This window comes from Callorhinchus milii, unplaced genomic scaffold, assembly GCF_018977255.1.
Source record: "Callorhinchus milii isolate IMCB2004 unplaced genomic scaffold, IMCB_Cmil_1.0 Scaffold5, whole genome shotgun sequence".
Taxonomy (NCBI): Eukaryota; Metazoa; Chordata; class Chondrichthyes; order Chimaeriformes; family Callorhinchidae; genus Callorhinchus; species Callorhinchus milii.
Window position 1 is genome coordinate 50066585 of NW_024704746.1, and position 22029 is coordinate 50088613.

Sequence of the window (22029 nt, forward strand, 5' to 3'; positions counted from 1 at the left end):
TATACAAAAAGTGTAAATTCTAACAGCTGAAAGCATGGCCGCCAACTGTGGAGTAGAGGGGACATGCAGGAGACCCGAGCCAGCTGAGCGAAGGCAGTGGATAGTAGGGCAGATGGAAGAAGGTGGAGGTGATGGTGGTGCGGAGCTAGAGTTTTTAATTATTTGGACCTTATTAGGCCACAGAGATTGGCGAGGATGGCAGAGACGTTGGGGTAGGGGCTAAAACTCAGAACTAAGTTCAGCAAAACTTCCTAGTTGGTGCTAAATTTGGCTGTTTTAGAAAACGTGACCTGCAGACGTTCTAGAATTGCTTACACTGCTATATCCCTCCCGATCTACAGCCCTCAAAATGACCCAATGCTTTTCTCACAAGTTGCCCTAATCTGCCTGCAGGTACAGTACTCTATTTTATCTTCACAATCAGGAGATCTATAAGGAAACTGCTTCCAACAGCTTAAGTCACTCTCTGTTCTGCCCTCCTACTCACAGTGACTTATCTGACTTACAATTCTCTTTTCAACTGCCTGTATCATTTATTAGTAATCCATTCATGTTTTCCCTGACTAAAGATCCTAAATCTAGCTGCTACTTGTGTTACTGTTTCTTGTTTCATCCCTCCTACTAATATTCGTTGAATATTCCCTCACAGCACCGCTTTCTTTGTGATCCTAATTGATCCAAAGTACCATAGAAAATGCAGCACAGAAGAAAGCCTTCATGTCTGTGCCGGTGTCAGCTAATTATCAAAGTAATACTTTTAGTTCTATTTACCTGTCCTTTCCCCAAACCCCTGTAGTTGACATTTTTAGATATTTATCTAGGTCCCTTGTTTGTAATACTCCTGGCATTCGTGTAATGTATCCCATCTATCTGCTTCCACTCTTAGATGTTTTTGATTCTCACTTCAGATTCTACCTCTGTTTAATTTGCCTCTGACTCCTTCTCCCCAGCCTCTCCTTTGCTCAGCATCCAACTCTGACCCTGTAAAGCACTCTGAAATGTTGCCATCGTGTTGCCATTTGCTACAGCATCTTTCACATTGGGAGAATGTACCAAAGTGCTTCACGAGATGTAACTGTGAAGTGAAGGCTATGTATTTTGTGGGCAAACGTAGCAGCCCAATTGTGCACTGCAATGTCCCACAGTTGTGACCAATTTTATCTGGGGGATTGTTGGTCAGTATAACGGGAGCGAGGAAACTCTTCTCTTTTCGAGTTGTGCCACGGGATCTTTAACAGGCAAGAACGGAGCCTTAGTTTAACAGCTCTTCTGGAGGATGGCACCTCTGAAGTGCAGCACACCTGACGTGGGGCTTTAACTCACAATCTTCTGACTTATTATAATAATAATAATAGAATCAAGAGTGCTGCCAACTGAGCCAGGCTGATACACTCTAATTGTATAAATGCAAGTTGTTGTTGGATCTCCAGTTCCCTTTTATCATTGCTAAATCTCTGACCCCCTTTTCCCCAATGCTTCTGTTTTTTTTCTTGTTTGTCCCCTGCCACCCTTTTAGTTTAAACCTTCCCCCACAGCACTGCTTACTCTCCCAGTGAGGACATTGGCCCCAGCCCCATTGAGGTAAAAACCATTCATGCTGTACATACCACTCCTGTGCCAGAACTGGTCCCAATCTCCAGGAATCTGAGCCTTTCTTTCCTACCTGAGTTCAATTCCAGACAGGGCGTAAACTTGGGCAAGTTTCCTTACTCCACACAGAGCCTAATAATAATCCCTCCAGAAACCAAAAAACAATAATAAATTGGTCATTTTCAATCTACAACTGTTTGTGGGACATTGCTGTTCGCAATTGGCTGCCGCTTTCGCCCACAAATATACAGTCAATTCACTTTACAGTATATTCTGTGAAGCGCTTTGGAATGTCTAGAAGACGTGAAAAGCGCTATATCAAATGCAAGGATTATTATTATTACATCATCCCTCAAGCCACAAGTTCAGTTTTCATATCTTTCTCTTCCTATACTGGTTCGTACAAAACAATAACAAATCCATGCATTCGATACTGCACCTGTCACTTCAGAAGATCAACTCAAAGCGCCTCACAGGATATAATATGTAGTGACTGTGCCTTTTACAGGTGAATGCTTGTTGGTCAGGACACTTCAATGTCTTCCTGAGCAGGCAGGCAAGTGTTGTCATGCTTTTTGATTGACGACCAGATGAGTGGGAGACTGCATACATCAAGCTCAACATTGCTGAACTTGAGAGCAGTTGGGGGGGGGGGGTTCCTTCAACAACAAAAACAACAAAATTATATTTATAGAGCGCCTTTCATGTCGGGAGGATGTCCCAAAGTGCTGAACAGTCAGGTGTCGTGACCCGAGCATGGGGGAGGGGTGGTGTAGGGTGAGGGAAGGCAGAGAGGTGGGAGGAAGACCAAAGGCACGATCGAAGAGAAAGATCTTGAGACCGGCCTTGAAGAATGCAAGGGAGGAAGCGAGGCAAAGGGACCATGCAATGGAGCTCCAGAGGTAGAGAAGCTGAAAGCCCGGCCACCGATGGTAGGGCGGGTTGGGCGGGAGACATGGAGAAGGCCGGAGCCCGATGAACGGAGGGAGCGGGCAGGTTGGTAGGGAACCGACATATCTGAGAGGGTGAAGAGGTTCCTGGAGCACACACTGGAGATGGTCACCCTGGAGACAGACTGCTTGTGAGGAAGAAAAGTGGGTGACCACTCAGAGGGGATGGAAGACGAGACTGGAGGCAGATCATATAGATCCATTGAGGAAGTTAACTTATAGCACCTCCTCGGGAAGATATCTCAAAGACCTTCCCAGGATTCGTTGTTACGTGTCATGAGTGTGAGATCTGTGGGCGCATACAGCAACGTACTCAGAGAGCGTTGGTGAGTGACCAGAAGCCACTTTATTCAACATTATTAGCCTGTACTCCCCCTTTGTAACTGCCCTCTTGGAAACTCAGCCTCCTTGGGATTTTTGGCATGTCTGTCTCTCACGAAATATAACCTTCTGCTACCTCAATTGAATTGATGTTCCCACATCTCAGAATCTGAAAAAGAATAATTTATAAAAACAATTAAATTGAAAGCAAGATGGTGGAGTATCCTTTGCTCCCCTCCCCCAGCAATTAAAAGAGACTGTTGACAAATTCAATTTCCTAGAATTTTCAAAGGCTCGAGGCTTACCTTCTCAACCTCATTTAGTACATATCCTGTAAATAGAGGGATCAAAGGAGAAAGTTGAGATTCATACCTTGGGAAAGGGCAAGTGAGCATCCGATTAGGCTCTGGAGACTGTGGATCTGTTCATTATATTAGGGTCCCTAGGAGTTTCAACAGCTTTAATAAATTTTTTAAATCATCTTTATTTGTTCACAAACTGCATCCAAACATTTAACTTCCTTTTCTTAAACTGCAAAAACGCAAACAGTTTTTTGAGTTCAAGCAGGCATGACGGGCCAAATGGCCTCCACTGCTGGAAATGTTCATGGTTCTAAGTTTGCTATCGCTGCTATAACCCCTCGTCTAAACTCAAAATCCAAGCTCACTATCTTTTTTTCATTTTCCATTCTGAAAAAGCAAATATCCAAATCTCGGTCGGTTAGGGCACTGGGAGAAGCTCTCCTCTTTTTCAGAGCAGTCACAGGTTCTTGAATGGCCATGTAAACAGGCAGATGGTGTGTACCTGAACATTTTGCTTTATATTTAATCGTTTCCACTGGTGGCCAAATGCTGGAATGTAACCAATTGCTGGAATGTGGAGTCCTGTAGCTCAGTGGTTAGAGCACTCGCCTTGCAAGTGAGACACCTGGGTTGAATTCCAGGCAGAGCGAAACCCTGGGCAAGTTTCCTTACTCCATATGCCTAATAATAATCCCTCCAAAACAATAATAAATTGGTCATTTTCTCCACGACTGTTTGTGGGACACTGCTGTGCGCAATTGGCTGCTGCGTTTCGCCCATAAATATACAGTCAATTCACTTTACAGTATATTCTGTGAAGCGCTTTGAGACATCTAGAAGGTGTGAAAAGCGCTATACCATATGCAAGGATTATTATTATTATCATTATTATTATCGTGTATAAATTGACTGCTGGATTCACCTACAAAGTCACAACCATTTTACACTTTACCATAAATCCTATGAAGGACTTTGAGATGTCGTCCCGACAGTGATATGTGTTGTATCAAAAGTAAAGATCATTATTTTTTAAAACCTGTCAAGAAAATGGCTCTTTGCGCCAACAGTGGGGTTTTATTTTGTTTATTTCCTTGAAGTATTTCATATTATGAAATAGCTTTTTCTTTTTTAGTATTTCACAGATTCTTGGGGGAACAGACTTAACAAAACAGAGGAGAATTGTCAAGCGACCACAATGAGATTGGCAGGTAAGGTGCAAAGCTCCTCATGGTAAACAATTACCCATTAAGCTCCTTTTAACCCTCTCTACCCCCCATCTTCCGTCTCCCCTCCCTTTTCTGTCCCCCTCCTCTTTCTCCCCCCTCCCCCCTCTTCTCTCCCCCCTCCTCTCTCCCCCCTCATCTCTCCCCCCCCATTCTCTTCCCCCCCTCCTATCCCCCCTCTCCTCATTCCCCCTCCTCCCTCCCCCTCCTCTCTCTCACCCCTCCTCTCTCCCTCCATCCCCTCCTCTCTCCCAGGATGTATGGGATACAGGGTGCATCCCTCCAGATGCAGAGAAATTTCCATCGATTTATTAGGTGGAATACATACATCTGTGGAACTCTCGGTGATGGGATTCTGCTGGTGTTGAACAATCCTGCAGCTATCAGGCCAGCAATTTCTTGGCCACTACTTTACTTAAGTTTTGAGTTATTATATGTAAGCGCCCAGAAAAATAACTGACAATTAAGTGCCGAACTTCATTACAGCCCTCTCGATGGAATGGTGTAGGTTTCAGCCAAACCTGCTGTGCACTAATCTTTTCAATGTTGTTTTTGTAGCCACAAAACTTCAAGTATAATATTGAAGGACACAATTAAAATGCTAACAGTAAAATTAATTAATAATTAGCCTTGGAATTAGATATTGCAACTTACCCGTTCAAAGAGTCTCAACGCTCTTCACAGAGTAAAGGTCTTGTGAAGCGTCATGACTATTTAGGCACTGTTCCGCAAACATCTATTTTATCCGGGGAATTGTTGACCAAAAACTAATAGGTTAGGAGAAATGTGATACACATTCATAGAATCATAGGATTGTACAGCACAAAAAGAGGCCATTCGACCCATCGAGTTTGTGCCGGCTCTTTGAATAGAGCAATTAATGTCAGTCCCACTCCCCAGCCGTTTCCCCATAACCCTGCAAACCCGTCCTCCTCAAATCCCCGTCCACCGCGTTTTTAAAAGTAGTTATCGAATCGGCCTTGACCACCCTTTCAGGCAATGCGTTCCAGATTCGAACAACTTGCTGCGTGAAAAAATTTCTTCTCGCCTCCCCTCTGCTTCTTTTAGAGACTATTTTGAATCTGTGACCTCGAGTCACCGACCCACCCACCAGTGGAAACTGTTTTTGCTTTCTAACCTATCAAATCCCCTCATGATTTTGAAGATCTCTATTAGGTCTCCTCGTAACCTTCTCTGCTCCAATGAGAATAATCCCAGCCTCTCTAGCCTTTCCTCATAATCAAGGTCCCTCATTCCTGGTACCATCCTTGTAAATCTCCTCTGCACCCTTTCCAATGCCTTAACATCCTTCCTATAGTGTGGTGCCCAGAACTGGGCACAGTATTCTAACTGAGGCCTAACCAGTGTTTTATATAGGTTAATCATAACCTCCTGACTCTTGTATTCTATGCCCTTATATATAAAGCCTAGAATCCCATTTGCCCTTTTTACAGCCTTATCTACCTGTCCTGCCACCTTCAAGGATTCATTTACCTGCACCCCCAGGTCTCTCTATTCTTTTACCCCCCTTAAGATTGTATTACCAGCCTATATTGCCTCCCCTCATTCTTTCTACCAAAATGCATTACTTCGCATTTCTCTACATTGAAACTTATCTGCCATCTGTCTGCCCATTTTACCATTCTGTCTATGTCTTCCTGCAATTGGCTCCTATCCTTCTCACTGTTGACTACCCCACCTAACTTTGTGTCGTCCGTAAACTTGGAAATGGTGCTTGCTATACCCAAGTCCAGATCATTTATTTATATTAAGAACAACAGTGGTACTAATACCGATCCCTGGGAACGCCACTGTACATTTCCCTCCAGTCAGAAAAGCAGCCGTTCACTACAACTCTCTGCTTTCTGTCTTCCAACCAGTTCTGGATCTATGCTGCCACTCTCCCTTTTATCCCATGGGCTGCTATCTTTCTTACAAGTCTTTCATGTGGCACTTTGTCAAATGCCTTTTGAAAGTCCATATAAACTGCACTACCTTCAGCCACCCTCTCCATTACCTCATCGAAAAATTCTATTAGATTTGTTAGACAAGATTTGCCTTTAACAAATCCGTGCTGGCTGTCCCTAATGTCCATATTCTTCTAAGTGAAGATTTATTCTATCCCGGATTATAGTCTCCAGGAGTTTCTCCACTACTGATGTTAAGCTGACTGGCCTGTACTTCCCAGGTTTGTCCTTCTGTCCCTTCTTGTACAGGGGAGTCACATTGGCCACTCTCCAGTCCTCTGGCACCACTCCTGTGTCCAACGAAGATTGAAAAATTGTAGCCAAAGCTTCCGCTATTTGTACCCGTGCCTCCCATAGTAACCTTGGTTGCATTCCATCTGGACCGGGCGACTTATCTACCTTCAGCGCAGTCAACCTTTTCAGTACTTCCTCTTTGTTTACACTTATCCTATCCATTTCCTCTACCCTCTCCTCCGATACTGCGGCACTTGGTGCATCCACTTCATTTGTGAAGACAGATGCAAAGTACTCATTCAGGACATCAGCCATGCCCTCTGCCTCCACAATAAGATTTCCTCCTTGGTCCTTAATTGGCGCCACCCTACCTTTGACTAGCCTTTTTTCCTTGATATGTTTGTAAAATATTTTAGAAATACCTTTAATGTTACCCGCTAACCTTTTTTCTTATAATCTTTTTGCTCCTCTTATTTCCTTTTTCAAACCTCTTCTGCACCTCCTATTTTCGATTTGGTTGTCTTCTGTATCTTGGGTTTGACATTTGTCATACGCCTCCTTTTTCTGTTTCATTTTAGATACAATTACCTTCGTCATCCACGGAGGTTTGGAAGCCCTACTTTTCCCTTTTGTGGGAATGTATTTATTTTGTCCCCGAGCTATCTCATCCTTGAAGACTTCCCACTGCTCTTTAGTTGTTTTACCTGCCAATCTTTCTTTCCAGTGCACCTTGGCTAGGTCCCTTTTTAACTCACTGAAATTTGCCCTCTTCCAGTTGAATATCTTTACCTTAGATGGTTCCTTGTCTCTTTCCATATGCACTTTAAATCTAATGATATGATCACTATTTCCCAGATGCTCTCCCACTGAAACCTGCTCCACTTGTCCTACTTCATTCCCCAGAACTAGATCTAGCACTGCTTCCTTCCTTGCTGGGCTGGAAACGTACTGATCAAGAAAGTTGTTGTGTATGCATTTTAGAAATATTTCCCCCTCCTTGCCCTTTGCACTTTTGTTTTGCCAGTCTATGTTGGGATAATTAAAGTCCCCCATTATCACGACTCTATTGGCCTTGCATCTGTCTGAGATCTGCTTGCAGATCTGCTCATCTATTTCCTTCCCACTATTTGGTGGTCTATAGTATACCCCTACCAGTGTAACCGCTCATTTTTTGTTCCTTAACTCTAACCAGATAGATTCTGTTTTGGGGCCCTCCAGCATCTCAACCCTTTCCACGGCTATAACCGTATCTTTGACTAACATTGCCACACCCCCTCCTTTTTTTTCCTTCCCTATCTCTCCTGAATACATTATAGCCAGGAATATTCAGCTCCCATTCCTGTCCTTGCTTGAGCCAAGTCTCTGTTACTGCTACTACATCGTATCCCCCTATGATCACTTGAGCCTGCAGCTCACCAATCTTGTTTGCTAAACTCCGTGCATTTAGGCACATGTACTCCAAGACCGACTTGACCTGTTCTGCGCTTCCTCCCTGTTTTATTTCTCCAGTTTCTAACTCTTCGTTTTTTGCATTCCCTTCCCCCCTCAAAACTAGTTTAAACCCATAACAGCATTAGATAGCCTGTCTGCAAGTACATTTGCCCCAGCCCTGTTTAGGTGCAACCCATCCATATGATATAGGTCCCACCTGCCCCAGAAATTGTCCCAATGATCCAGAAACTTGAAGTCCTCTTTTCTGGACCATTTCTCCAGCCAAGCATTCATATGCTTGATCCTGCCATTCTGGTACTTATTTGCCCGAGGCACAGGGAGCAATCCAGAGATCGCCACCTTGGATGTTCGATTCTTTAGTATCTTCCCCAGCTTTTGATATTGACCCTGTTGAGTCTCAGCCCTTTTTTTTACCAATATCATGGATCCCCACCTGGACCACCACTTCTGGATGTTCTCCTTACCCCTGAAGAATTTTATCCACCCTTTCTGCGATGTCTAAGACTGTTGCACCAGGGAGGCAACATACCATCCTTGACTCCCGGTCTTCTGTTTCAAAAACGTCGGTCTATACCTCTCACTGTTGTATCCCCTATGACAACAGCATTACTCCTGTTACCTATGTCCCCCTGTTCCACCAATTGGTTTCGACTGTCCTTCCTGGAGATATCCACATTCTCAATGTTCAGTACAGAGTACTGGTTTGAGAGTGCTACACTATTGGGGGCATTCTGCCCAGCCCGTCCCCTCTTCCTACCATGCCGGACAGTCACCCAGTCGTTTTCCGTCTGAACCTTCGGTGTGTGGGGTGGGGTGACCACCTCTTGAGGTGTCTGGTCCATCAAATACTCACATCCGTAAGTAGCTAGGATATGGCATACTCTCCTGGAGTGGTGGCTTTGGCAGGATCCATTTTAGCTTTCAAAAGGGAACAAGATTAATACCTAAAAGGAGTAATCTATAGGGGTGTGGGGATAGGGCAGGGCAGTAGGATTGAAAGGATTAATCTTAACAGAGCAGCACAGGCACGATGGGCCGAATGACCTTTTTCTGTACTGTAAAGTTTCTATCGTTCTAGGACACAGGGTTGAGAGAAACTCTATTTTCTCTTTTTGAGTCGTGCTGTAAGATTTTTAACATCCGTCTGATTGGGCCAATGGGACCTGGGTTTAATGATGCTCCAAAGGCCAAACTTCAAAGTAGAATAAAAAGCACAATTAAAATTCTAACAGTAATAAAAAATGATAGTAATCCTTGCAGTTGATTTAGCCTTATCATGGAGAAATGTCTCAAAGCGGTTCAGAGTTTTTACTGTAAAGTGTATTGACAGTGTACGTGTAGGCGAATGTGGCTCCAATTTGTGTGTTGCAATGTCCCACAAAAGGCCATGAAGTGAGCAGAGGTTTGCTAACCAGCACACCAGGTGAAACTCCCTCTGTTTTCAAATTGGGCCAAGGCCCATATGAACAGGAAATGGGAGTTCAGAGCTGGCAGTTTGTACAAAACAGCCATGAACGTGAATGAATAATTTTATCAGGAACAATGTTGGCCAGGAAGGCTGGAGATGTGATCAGAATGATCCTCACAATTGATACAGTGTCTTATTATCCATCAGAGGGATTCACAGGCTTTTACTGCGAGTGTGTGTTTTCCTAGTCAAAATGTATTTGTTGTTAAATGTTTTGAGAGGGGCTTTGAGATACCAGTGTTTTTATTTAGCTTTAATTTTAGGTCTAGTTTGTCGTTCTGGATCTTCATAAAGTAAATTTCATTACAAGTAAACAAGTTGTTCTGCTTTCCAATGAGTTGCAGCACAGCTGTTAAATTCTCCCTAGAGCTTAGTATTCCTCATGCCTTGAAAGCAGTATAGTTTGGTGCAATTCGACTCGATTCCCATTGACTTGTTTTTCTCCTGACATTGACCGTGGTGTATTATTCACAGAGCACTGAGTTTCCATTGGCATCAGCTGCCATTGCTGACGGCGGTTAGCATATTTTTATTGTGTTTCTATATTTATGTGCATGTCAGCCTGGGTTCATTTCTGAGTCAGAAGGTTGTGGCTTCAACCCCCACATCGGGGACTTTCATCATCAAGGCAGTGCTGGGGGTGTGCTACTTTGTAGTCCTTCAGATGAGATATTAAACTGAGGTCAAGTTGGATGTTAAAGATCACATCGCTATTTGAAAAGAGAAGGCGGTTGAGGCTCAATACATATGGTGTGTTGAGTTCTTCCTACCGTAATTGGATCCTCGCCATTAACCAATAAAGGTCTGAACAATCAATACAGTTTATTCTGTAACAGAAATATACTACCAGATAAGTAGTCTTGCCTGATGACCACCACTCGGCTCAGCAACCTGTAGTTCTTACTCTGTGGAGCTCAGCTTTTCTTTGTGTGTGAGTCCGTTGCATTTATACCCAGCTAGTTGGTGACCGTCTGATCTCTGCTCCCGGACAGACCATCTCCCTCTTGAGTCATCCTGCTCTTCTAACTGTTCTCACCTAGAAGTGGGCTAGTTATACCCTTTCTCCAAGTGTCCTTCCTAGGGCCCCTCTGCCCACTTCTGATACTGTTGTGTACTCAGGTTAATCAATCATTTGGCTCGGTGCCAGCGACTGAGCTCCACAAAGTCTTCCCTTTGTCCTGTCTAAGATAGGAGATTGATCAGTTTAGGGCTGTATCTGGTGCTTGTTATTTTGTTATGTGGGATCATTAGTATATTCCTTTTAAGTGAATGGTTATCTCTTATCAGTATTCTGGGATGGTACCAAGAATGGTACCAAAGACCTCTAGTTTAGTTGCTATTCTTGAGAGTTGCCTTTTGTCGCTTGGCAGGCCCTGTCAGAATCTAGCGACTTATTGCTAAGTCGAGATCCTGTGTTGATCAGTACCTTGGACCTTTATCTCTGGAGTGTTTGTTGTTATTTACCGATAAGTGGTGACCTCCTGGCCTTTTCCAAGGCTGTCTTATTACTCAAAGAAAACCAAATGTGTCTTATCTCATGAATGCCACTGTTTCCTGTACTACATTTGTTTAATGTTTCATTCTCATTAAACTACAACATCTATAATCTAACAGGTATTAGCCTTTAAGAGTCAACTGAGTAAATGACTAAATTGTAAAAGAAATATATAAGAGTACTGTCACTGACCTGCTTCATGCCTACTGCCCTTCCCGTCCCTCCAGAGGCAGTCGGATCTTCAGGATTCTGCCACCACCCCCTGGAACTTCATCCCAGAATCCCTGGACCTCACTCTCTCCTTTGCTTCTTTCAAGGCCCGTCCCATGATATTCCTCTTTGGTCGTGCTTTCTGCCACCCTCCCACCCCCTCTACCCCTTTTGTCACCCCTCTCACCAGTCAAAATAACGTGTCCCTGTTTACGCAGTCAAAACCGCTTAACATTTTGCATACCTCTATCATGCCCCCTCAACCTTATGTGCTGTAACTGTCCAAGCAGTTTACAGGGAGGATATTATGTGGCTTCAAGCATGGAGTCTGATTCCCTACTCTCCAGTGAGCTCAGCTTGTTTGACAATGAAGTATTTTATTTCAGGTTACTATAAATGGTTCTCAACATCTTGTGCGTCTTTGTCTTTCAGGTGCACTCAAGACTATCGTGGCTGCTGCACTGCTTCTGATGGCACTTTATTTCACTCTGCAAATGTTAGAAATCCGAATAGATCCAAATTTAGGAGCGATATTTGGTAAGTGGCCTTTATATGGTGTTCAGTGAGCGATGTAAAGTAATAATAATCTTTGCATTTGATACAGCACCTTTCATGTGGTAGGACATCTAAAAGAGCTTCACAGATTCACTGTAAAGTTTAGAGACTGTATTTTGTACGTGAACACGGCGGCCAGTTTGGACACAACAACATCCCACAAACAGTCATAAAGTGAGCGACCAGTTTTATCTGAGGGGTTGTCGGCCAGGACACCGGGTGAAACTCCCTTCTCGTTTCCAATAATGCCCCGGGACCTTTATTGGAAACATCCACCTGAATAGGTTTCGACGGGACCTTGGTTTAATATCACGTCTGAAGAGCAGCGCCTCCAACAACACAATGTTCTACCACCCAGTATTGCACTGGAGTGGCAGTCTAGACTGTGAGTTCAAAGTCTTGATGTGGGGCTTGAACCCACAACCTACCAATGTAGAGGTGAAAGTGCAACTGACTGATCGAGGCTGATGCATAAAATGTTAGAGCTTTTACAAAAAATGAATGTTTTTTAAAAAATCCATTTTGAGGAAGGGGGAAAGAGAGTGATGAAATCAAGAAGCTGTTTTAATCATAGTTCAGGGGACAGTGAGTCTTAAGAATTCTTGCCAGAATAGAAAAGTCAGGATGTGGTTTATGCTTATATGCGCTTTGGGACATCCTCCCGACGTGAAAAGCGCTATATCAAATGCAACGATTATTATTATTATTATATGGGGTGGAGAGAAGGTTGTGGGTTCAGGTTCCACTTCAGGACTTTGAGCTCACTGTCAAGGCTGACAGTGTTGGGGGTGGAATGTATTGTTGGTGGTGACATGAAACCAAAGCATCTGTGATTGTTCAGTGGACGTTAAAAATTCCATGGCAAAAAGAGACGAGGTGTTCTGCCAGTGTCCTGACCAACAATTTCCCAAATAAAATTGATTGTTCATTTCATGGCTGTGTGAGACATTGCTGTTTGCAAATTGTCTGCCGCATTTGCCTGCAACTACATAGTCACTGCACTTTACACTAAGTCCTATGAAGCTCTCAGACGTCCTTCTCACATGAAAGAATTATATCAAATAATATAATCTAACATACCAAACAAATTACATTTGTATATTGCCGGGAAGGATTAGGAGGGTGACCGAAGGCATGATCGAAGAAGACGGTCTTGAGAAGTAGTCAAGGGTAGAGGTGAGAGACTGTTGGATGGAGTTCCAGAGGGTGGGGGCAGAGAGGCTGAAGGCCTGCCTGCCAATAGTGGCCGGAGCCCAGAGGGAGCAGACAGATTGATAGGGGGTTAGGAGGTCACAGGTAGGTAGGAGCAAGGCCGTGCGGGGCTTTGAAGGTGAGGACCAGGATCTTCAACTGAATCCTCTGAGTGATTGGGAACCAGTGGAGCCGGGCGAGAATGGGGGTGATAGAGACGCGGAACTTAGCATGGGAAAGGACACGGGCAGCAGAGTTCTGGATGATCTGCAGCCTGTGGAGGGAGGAGTTGGGGAGAAGTTTGCGTTGTTGTGCCTGGATGTGATGAATGCGTGGATAACAGCATTTACACTTCAGTTGCCTGATCAAATGGAATATTTTATTTTACAGCCAGATCAGAAGTGGACGTGCGACGTAAGTCTTTATTTTGTCATGTCTTTGCTACTGTTAGTCAATCCAAATTCCATTGAGGCACTGCCATCATTTACTCATAGATTCACAGAAGGTACAGCTCAGAACCTATTGCTATTCAGTTATCACATGCTTATCCCTGTTACTAACTGCAGTCAAATCACCAGCTTATAACTGTAACCTGTTAATTATTGGTCTGTTGATGTCCTCTTTTGCAATTTGGATTTAATTCTTTCGCCTGACTTAGATCCATTCAAAATATAGAGCATGACTATGTAGTCTTCAGCAATTACATTCTCGTTCTGCTGCCTGTGAAATAGTTATATTTATTAAGAGCTGTACAAACCAAACGCCATTTACAGGTTTTCTGTGGATTCTTGGTATATTGTTACAGTTTTATTAAAAGACAAAGTAAGTATCAGCGCAGGTCCCAATACAATTCACAATTTGGGGTCCATGTTCATTGTGAAATAAAAAGCTTTTAAAGTCGGATAAAACCATGTTGATAAGGTAAGATTTATTCTTTCTGTTATTTGAATCTTTAATCTGAGCACTCCTTTTTTCCTCCACCCTTAGCAACAAAACCACCCAGGTATAAATGTGGACTCGCAAAGCCTTGTCCTGAGAAGCATTTTGCATTCAAAATGGCAAGTGGAGCAGCAAATGTTGTCGGACCCAAGATTTGTATAGATGACAATATGTAAGTATTGGAGGTGGACGAATGACTACCCAGCCTGGCTTGCCTCACCATGAGGAACAGCAAACCGATCTGTCACTTGGGTCAGAGATTCTTCCCACTCAGCTCCTGTTAACCCTGACGGTCCTTGCTGGTCAAGCAATGGGAAGTTTCCTTGGAAGACAGAGTAGCAGTATTCAGATTCTAATAATATCTAATAGTACCAATGCACATTCTGGAGTTTCCAAGCCATCCTGCACCTAAACACTTCAGGATTAGGTGAACAAAACGCATCCTTCAGGGAGAGGGTGCGCACTCCAAATCAGAGAAGTGGAAACCACATTTGGCGAAACACTCATTGGTTTTGTTTGGAGACTCTTAAATATTGCAATATTGCCCATCTCCGACCACACCTCTTACCTAAAGCAGCTGAACTCCACGCTTTCGGCACCTCCTGCCTTGATTTTTCTGATACTGGCTTCAATGGTCTCCCGGTGGCGTATCATTCATCAAATCCAATTAATTCAAAACTCTGCTTCCTGTAAAACACCTGTACCAAACTCTGTATCCCCTTCAATGAGTACTTGACAGGCTTCACTGGCTCACTGTTGCAGAATGGATTGATTTAAAGATCCTCACACTCGCGAACAAATCAGTTCATGCCCTGGCACCTCACTACCTCTCTAACCTACTCACACACCATTCCTCTACCCGCTCCCTTCGCTCAGCTGGCTGCGACCTCTTGCATATCCCTCGTTCCCTCTGCACCAGTGTCGTCAACCGTGCTTTCAGCCACATTGCCCTGAGACTCTGGAACGCTCTGCTTCAATCCCTCTGCCTCAAAATACCTTGCACCTTCCTTGCCTATCTTCAGATCAGACCTGAAGACTTTCCTCTTTGACGTACCTACAATCACTTACTGACTCTCACCTCAGCGTAAAACTCCGCCACTTAAACGCTCCAAGACACATGAAAACTCTATAGAAATGCAAGGTGGTGGTGTTGATAATGCAGTTTTGAAGCATTTCTACAGTGAGGCTTTTAGTCTGTGTCCAATATCTGGTCACCAACAGGTTGTACTTGCACTGCGCAGCTCTACAGATTATATAACAACAAAAGTAATTGACATTTTATACAGAGCTCTTCACACATAATAATCCTTGTACTTCATATAGCGCCTTATCATGTCTTTGCATTGTCTCAAAGCGCTTCACAGAATATACTGTAAAGTGAATTGACTATATTTTGTGGGTGAAATGAGTAGCCAATTGCATACAGTGGTGTTCCACGAACAGTCCACAAATTATTATTACAGTATGGGGTAGATGCCAAGCCTGTCCCAACATAAATGGCACTATGTAAATGTATATTTGTATTGGAGCTTATTCATAACTTGCTTTTAGATATTCATGCAATGGTCATTTCATATGTTGCAGAGTCATGAGTGGTGTCAAAAACAATGTGGGTCGAGGCATCAATATAGCCACAGTCAATGGTAAGTCAGTCAACTGAAAATAAATAATAATAATAATCCTTGCATTTGATGTAGCGCTTTATCTTGAATTCACTTAGTGTCATTTGCCTATGGCAGTGAAAGCTTTCCAGTTGGTTCCTTGCAGATTGTGTGTCTGACATCATTACTGTTCTTGCCATGGAGTTTATTCCTAGCATTTTATCTTGGTGCCTTACCACATGAAGCCATTACAAAGCTGTTTTCACAGTTCTTTTTTGTTAAGTGTAGTGACCACACATTTGTGGGCCACAACCTACAATTATGAAAAGATGTAAAAGAGACCAATTTGTGCACACCGCCATCCCACAAACAGCCAGGGAGGTGAATAAAAGAAGACAGAGAGAGTGAACAGCTTAACTTCAGAATGTCTTCAGAATTTTGGCTAGAAAATGATGCAGAGGCGTTTTCGTGCAGCAACATTCCACATACAATCGCAAAGCAAATGACAAATGTTTAGCTGCCAGGTTCATGAAAACATGAAACGACTGATCGGTTGTGCCTGGAGGATCGTTGGCAGTGGGATTGTTCACGTCCGCCTAAACAAGCACTGAAGGGATCTAAGTTTAACATCTCATCCAATGGCCAGCACCTCCAGCACTGCACTGGAGAGTCAGCCAAGAGTGTGAGTTCAAAGTCCCCAAGCTGACACTTGGACCCACAATCTTCTGACTCAAAGGCGAGAACTGGCACTAACTGAACCAGGCTGATGGCTACACATTCATTGGCCTTTGCAATATATACTGTGAGATCTATTGAATTTTAATTTTCTTTGAGACATCCTCCCAATGTGAAAGGAGCTTTGTCACATGCATTTCTTATTATTACCTGTTATGTGGGACGGTAAGTCCAGAGGTTAATAATAATCCTTGCATTTGATAAAGCGCTTTATGTTATCAAGATGTCTCAAAGCTCTTCAAACTGGATTGGTTTCATACTGTAAACTGAATTGACTGTATTTTGTGGGGCAAATGTGGCAGCCAGTTGCACGCAGATCTCCCAAAAAATAACCATGAAATGAGTGACCAATTTTATTTGGGGGATTGTTGGCTAGGATACTGAGAAAGAGAAAATCCCTTCTCTTTTCAAATAGTGGCACAGGATCTTTAACATCCACCTAAATGGACAGATGGGACCTCAGTTTTAATTCTCAACCAAAGGACGGCATCTCCCACAACGCCACAGACCTCCAGCACTGCATTGGATTGTCAGCTTAGCCTATGTGATATGAGTGGGAGCTGACTCCCACAGAAGTAAATTGAGCAAGGTCTATGTTTTTGATCGTCTGAAATGTAACTCAGTATTTTGATTGTTGGTGACTTTTCCCTGCTGTTGTGTCGTGGCAAGCGCTCCGAGACTCCACGCTGCCTGAAGCCAGTAGATAAATAGAAGTGTGTTGATGTCAATTAAAGTTCTTATTTTTCAGGTAAAACTGGTGAATTGTTAGCCACTAAGACATTTGATCTGTGGAGTGCAGGTAAGGTGCTGTTAGTTTTGAAAAATAAATATTCTACTTTGCTCAATATCAAGGACAATTTTAAAACAATGACTTCATGATCATACTTAACACTTAAATCATTTATGTTTAATTCAATTCAACTCTAATTTTTGCTGTTCTTTTTGACAACTGGATGTGTCTGACATGTGTGGAAATCCATCACTGTGCTTAACAGTATTAAGAAAATTCAGGTGTTATGTCTCTAACCTGTGGAACTCCTTCCCTCAACCCCTGAGTCTCGCCTGTTACCAGGGATATTTACATTTTTAAAATTAAATAAAATGAAATCATTACATTTGTGGGAAATTGAACCAGATATTTAATTTAAAAAAAAAAAATATTCCAGCTGTTATGAAAGCACTGTGTTATTTTTGCACTTATACATCCTGCAGGTGTTTGACTCAGTATTCTATGCAAAATGAATATTAATGAAGCGTTTGAGGAACTGGACCAACTTCATTGTTCTTTGTTCCTACCTTAGCTTGCAAAGTGTTTAGAAATTGTTGCTAGGTTTCCATTTGTTGGAGAACATGAGTTGGCAAACCTTCCTCAATGTAACTGTTACAAAAGAAACCTAAATGTTAAGACCTGGGAACCAATCACCTTCCCGAGTTATGCAGTGAATGATTTGTGGAGAATGAATGATTAGAGAAATCTATTCAATTACAGATAATATTGCCCTCTATTTACTGAGCTAAAGCAACACTTTTGGAGCCAAATAATACAGCATTTGAAGCTTTACGAGTGCTTCACTAGCGAGGGGAAAGCAACTGGGCGCTAAGATTATGTGCCTGGTAATGGATTCTTAGAATCCAGCCATCCTCTATAGCCTTCTCATTGGAACAGTTTCTGAGCCAGGAAGGTCCTCCGTACTCCTGGGCATTGCTGTTGACAGCCCACCTGGCTCATCGGCAGGACTTCCAGGTGCCATCTGGTCCCGATCTGTTGCTATTAAACCTGAAGCTAAAGGTTTTGATATGTTGGTGCTAGACAAGCAGCAGAAAGTATTTGCAATGCCAAGCTTAATAAACTCACAACAGTATTTGACAAATGACACCATGCAGTCGCCGTTCTTGGCTTTTGCAAAACATTCGGCACCAAATCATTCTTCAGGATTAGTTGAGTAGGTTGTGGTCCTCCAGGAGACATGGGTGCAATATCTTCCAGACAAAGGGAGGATCCTTTATGAATCTATTGAACTTTCAATCTAGTTCAAATAGGAAGCAAGAAATGGGTTTCCGCATGAGTAAAACGCTTGGTTGAACAAAACTAAATTTCGGTAAGCTTTATCTGCTGGCACTCTGACTTCAGTAAGGCTTATTGACAATTGCTTTTAAAATAATATGAAAGACACTGTGTTCTGGCTGTAATGAGTCTATTTTACTGTTTCAGATATCCAGCCTTTCAACGATTTCCTGAAGTCCTTAAATGATGGAACCATTGTGTTTATGGCTACATATGATGATAGTGCCACTAAGTTAGTATTATAAACACAATTCATGCTGTGACCAACTGGTCAGACTGGAAAATGGTTGTGAGTTCAATGTTTAGATTTAGACAGAAGGACTTTCAAAGGGCATTGACAACTGGGAGCAAATTATTTTCCCACATTTTTTTCACATTAAATTCAATGTTTAAAAAAATGAATATGCTTTATAGTTTATAATTTCCCTTTCTGTATTATTACACTTTACTTGCCCCCATTTCTGTTACTCCACCCCCTTGTTTTGCAATGCTGAGTTCTGTTGATACCAACGGTGTTTATTCCTGATTTTCAAAATTACGAGAATGTGTCAGTGTTTTAGATACATTCACAAACATCCTGGCTAAGGCAGTCAGATAGTGTAGTGGACGGAGCTGCAGCTTACTGGTCGGGACCTGGCTGGTTCGAATCCCAATCCATGCTGAGTTTGCCGGGATTGAGTGTGGAGACAAAATTGATCCAGAGCTTCCCAGGGATATCTGGGTTTTCTTCTCCCTCTATTGCTGTGATGGCCAACCCATGGCCTTCAATCGATATTGTGTTTCCACAATGTTGATTATGATATGAATCAAGAAATATTCAATCAAAGTTTCTTTTGTTGGCTGACCAAAAGGTTGCCCATCACTGTTCTACAGCACCCTGGTAGGGTGAGTGTGCAGCAGCCGGGTGAGGGGAGGTCAAGCTCGGCTGTCACGCCCTCTACAAAAATAGTTGGACAGCTACATTTAAAGGTTATGTTTTTAGTCAGAGCTGAGTTGACTTTCACGGCAGGAAGGATAAGGGATTTTCCTGTTCTCATTCACTTTCATCTTGCTGTAGGCTTACGGATGAATCCCGGAAGCTTGTGAGTGACCTGGGAAGTACGGCGATCTTGAGCCTTGGCTTCAGGGACAACTGGATTTTTGTGGGGGCAAAAGGAATTAAATCGAAAAGCCCGTTTGAACAGGTAAACACATTTTTTCAAAACTTCTAGCACAAAATGTATCAGAGGAGACAAGAACAACTTGTCGCCCTTCACACTTGTCGCATCTCAGAGCACTTCACAGGGACAAAGTTCCAGAAATTAGGAGTGTAGGAATGGAAGATGGTGGCACAGAGAAGGCAGGGACATGTCAAGTTAGCCGAGTGGAGGGGCAGCCAGAGGAGATCAGAGACATAAGTAGGTTCTTGGTCGTGGATAGATTTGCAGGTGAGGGTTGAGCAACTTGTAATCAATCTGCTGGGAGATGTAGAGCCAGGAAAGGACTGGGGTGCGCGGAGATTAATGCAGGTGAGGATGCAGGCGGCGGAGTTTGGATGAGGTTCAGCTTGCGAATGACAGAACGAGGGAGAGAGGAAGGGATAGCAGTTTGGGACAAGTATAAGTGGATCTACCTAAGGCAAAGAAAAGAGAAGAGAATTTCTCTCTCCCAGTGTCCTGGCCAACAGCCCCCAAATAAAATAGTCATTCACTTCCGAGTCCTAGCACTGAAAATTCAAAATCTCTTCTTTGAATTCAATGGGAAGTGGTTAAATGTTTCCAGTCGTATTTAAACAGTATAGAAGGAGGACGGAAGGCTAGCGATTCTGGAAATTGTAAACTTATATGATCTACATCCAAAATGATCTTGTGGCATCTAAACCTTTTTTTCTTCTTATGTAGCACATTAAGAATAATAAAGATACAAACAAGTATGAAGGCTGGCCGGAGGTTTTAGAAATGGAAGGATGTGTTCCTCAGAAAAAAGATTAAATAATGAACACTGGAAAATTCGGTAGCTATTTAACCTTTCCCAACTTTCGTTTTTTTTTGTGTGTGTTTCCAAATCCCTCTCTGTTCATCTTTTGGTTTGCGTTCGTTTTGTTGAGATGAAAGGGAGCCATGAAATGGGAAGTAATCAACGTGGAGGGAAATGCTCCGTGAGTCTACAAGGAGTTTTTCCTTCGTTTAAATCGTCCACCGGCCCTTATTGTTTATGACGCATTAGTCCGTACTTGGAATGGGGAAAACAAGTCTTTCTTAGTAAAGCTCCACTTCTCCACCACTTGTACCCACTTCACAAACTCTTCCATGCCAATTGCAAGGCTTCGTTATCAAATTGTTTGTAAATAAGTCGACCGCCTTCTGTTTTTCATAAAAACAGAATTATTGTAGAATGTTGAACTGTATTGCAATTTGCATCTCTGCAAACATACCGGAGATGATGGAAAATTAATTCTTTGATGCAAATTGTGACATTTAGTGTCTTAAACACAATCTTGGTGAGTTCAGAGCAAGATGAAAGCTGTTATCTTGCCACCACCTATGCACTGAGCCTACACTGTTAATTATTATTATATACTTATACTATTGCCATCCTCTCCCCTGAAAGTTTTCAAATTCTAATTGTACATTTCCATTCAAAATTATGGTATGTCTGAATGTGCAGTTAACTGACATTGGTGATCGACAAGCAACAATTGGGTTTGTTTCAGGATCGTTGTCTTGTGATTTTAAAAAAATCTTCTCATCAATTTGGGGATCAAAATGGATGCTGATGTTTGATTTGATGGCGTCTTCAAACCAAAACAATCTTCTGTTACTTCCACAGTGGAGCTTGTGCCTTTCAGCAGCTTTTACACAAAGCTTATCAATGTTAAACCCAGACGAAGATGTGAGAAGCTTTGTTCTGAGCAATAATGGACTTTTTTTAAATGAAATGATCGCAGACAAGAGTAATTTGTGGTTTCTGTTGTGTAAATAATTCCTTCATCTCATCTGTCATTTTTATATAATAAATAACTTGTGAACCCTGTGCAGGGATAAGGAGTGCACTATGCATTTTATTTTGCAATGGCATTTTTCAAATGGAAACGTGGGGCTTTTTTTGCTTCCTTTTAATTTGAATTGCGAAATTAAATATCAGCCTGCAGGAATAGTCCATCCGCTCATTTGTTTTTATGCTTGATCGAATCCTCTCCATTTTGTGAATATTTGGGAAATGTTGTGTTTTGATACAGCCGTCTTTTTTCTAATTGAAAGTCCCTATGCCTTTTCTTTGTTTTTAGCTCAGGCGTTTTGGGCCATTCAACACAAAGTGTTGCATAATGCGAATTTATGGTTGAAATATGTGTGGGTTTGAATTCAATGTACTTAAAGCATAACACAAAATTCTAAATGCAATCTATGATTATTTCATGCCACACAAAGATAAATGAATAAATAAATAAAGCTAAGATAATGGGTTCTGTGTGTCTTTCGCGTTTAAATTTACAAATCAACAGTGATTCCAAAACTTTCATAGCAACTTGCATTTATATAGCGCCCTTCATGTGGGTAGCATCTCAGAGCAATTAAACAGCGATGTGTGTGGTTTGATGCAAAGCTGGAAAGAGAGGGGAGGTGACTGAAGGCACAGTCGAAGAGGAAAGTCATCAGGTGTGATTTGAAAATGAGCAGAGGGGATTGAGGCAGGGAGTTCTAGAGGTTTGGGCATAGTGTCTGAAATCACAGCCACCAGTGGTGGAGTGGAGG

General features: G+C 42.5%; 1 protein-coding gene across 2 annotated transcripts; it reads left to right on the forward strand.

Moving 5' to 3' along the window:
- The first annotated feature begins 339 nt into the window (after positions 1 to 339).
- LOC103190443 (FAM3 metabolism regulating signaling molecule C) lies at positions 340 to 21731 on the forward strand. 2 transcript variants are annotated; one of them, XM_007911228.2, is made up of 10 exons: positions 340 to 393; positions 4296 to 4371; positions 11645 to 11749; positions 13349 to 13372; positions 13946 to 14069; positions 15482 to 15540; positions 16982 to 17032; positions 18446 to 18530; positions 19356 to 19482; positions 20179 to 21731. In XM_007911228.2, the coding sequence occupies exons 1-10, from the start codon at positions 358 to 360 to the stop codon at positions 20266 to 20268; spliced, it is 777 nt and encodes a 258-aa protein (XP_007909419.1). In that variant the 5' UTR covers positions 340 to 357; the 3' UTR covers positions 20269 to 21731. The 2 variants fall into 2 exon arrangements, with proteins under 2 accessions (XP_007909419.1, XP_007909422.1); XM_007911231.2 differs by lacking the exon at positions 340 to 393 and adding an exon at positions 2560 to 2866.
- The last annotated feature ends 298 nt before the right edge of the window (positions 21732 to 22029 follow it).

What these genes read in the sequence shown, in the direction of transcription:
- LOC103190443 (XM_007911228.2), top strand. Translation starts at nt 358, where the DNA reads ATGCTTTTCTCACAAGTTGCCCTAATCTGCCTGCAG. An exon ending in ATTTGATCTGTGGAGTGCAG is followed by an intron (nt 17,033 to 18,445) that starts GTAAGGTGCTGT and finishes TTACTGTTTCAG; the next exon opens with ATATCCAGCCTTTCAACGAT. An exon ending in TATGATGATAGTGCCACTAA is followed by an intron (nt 18,531 to 19,355) that starts GTTAGTATTATA and finishes ATCTTGCTGTAG; the next exon opens with GCTTACGGATGAATCCCGGA.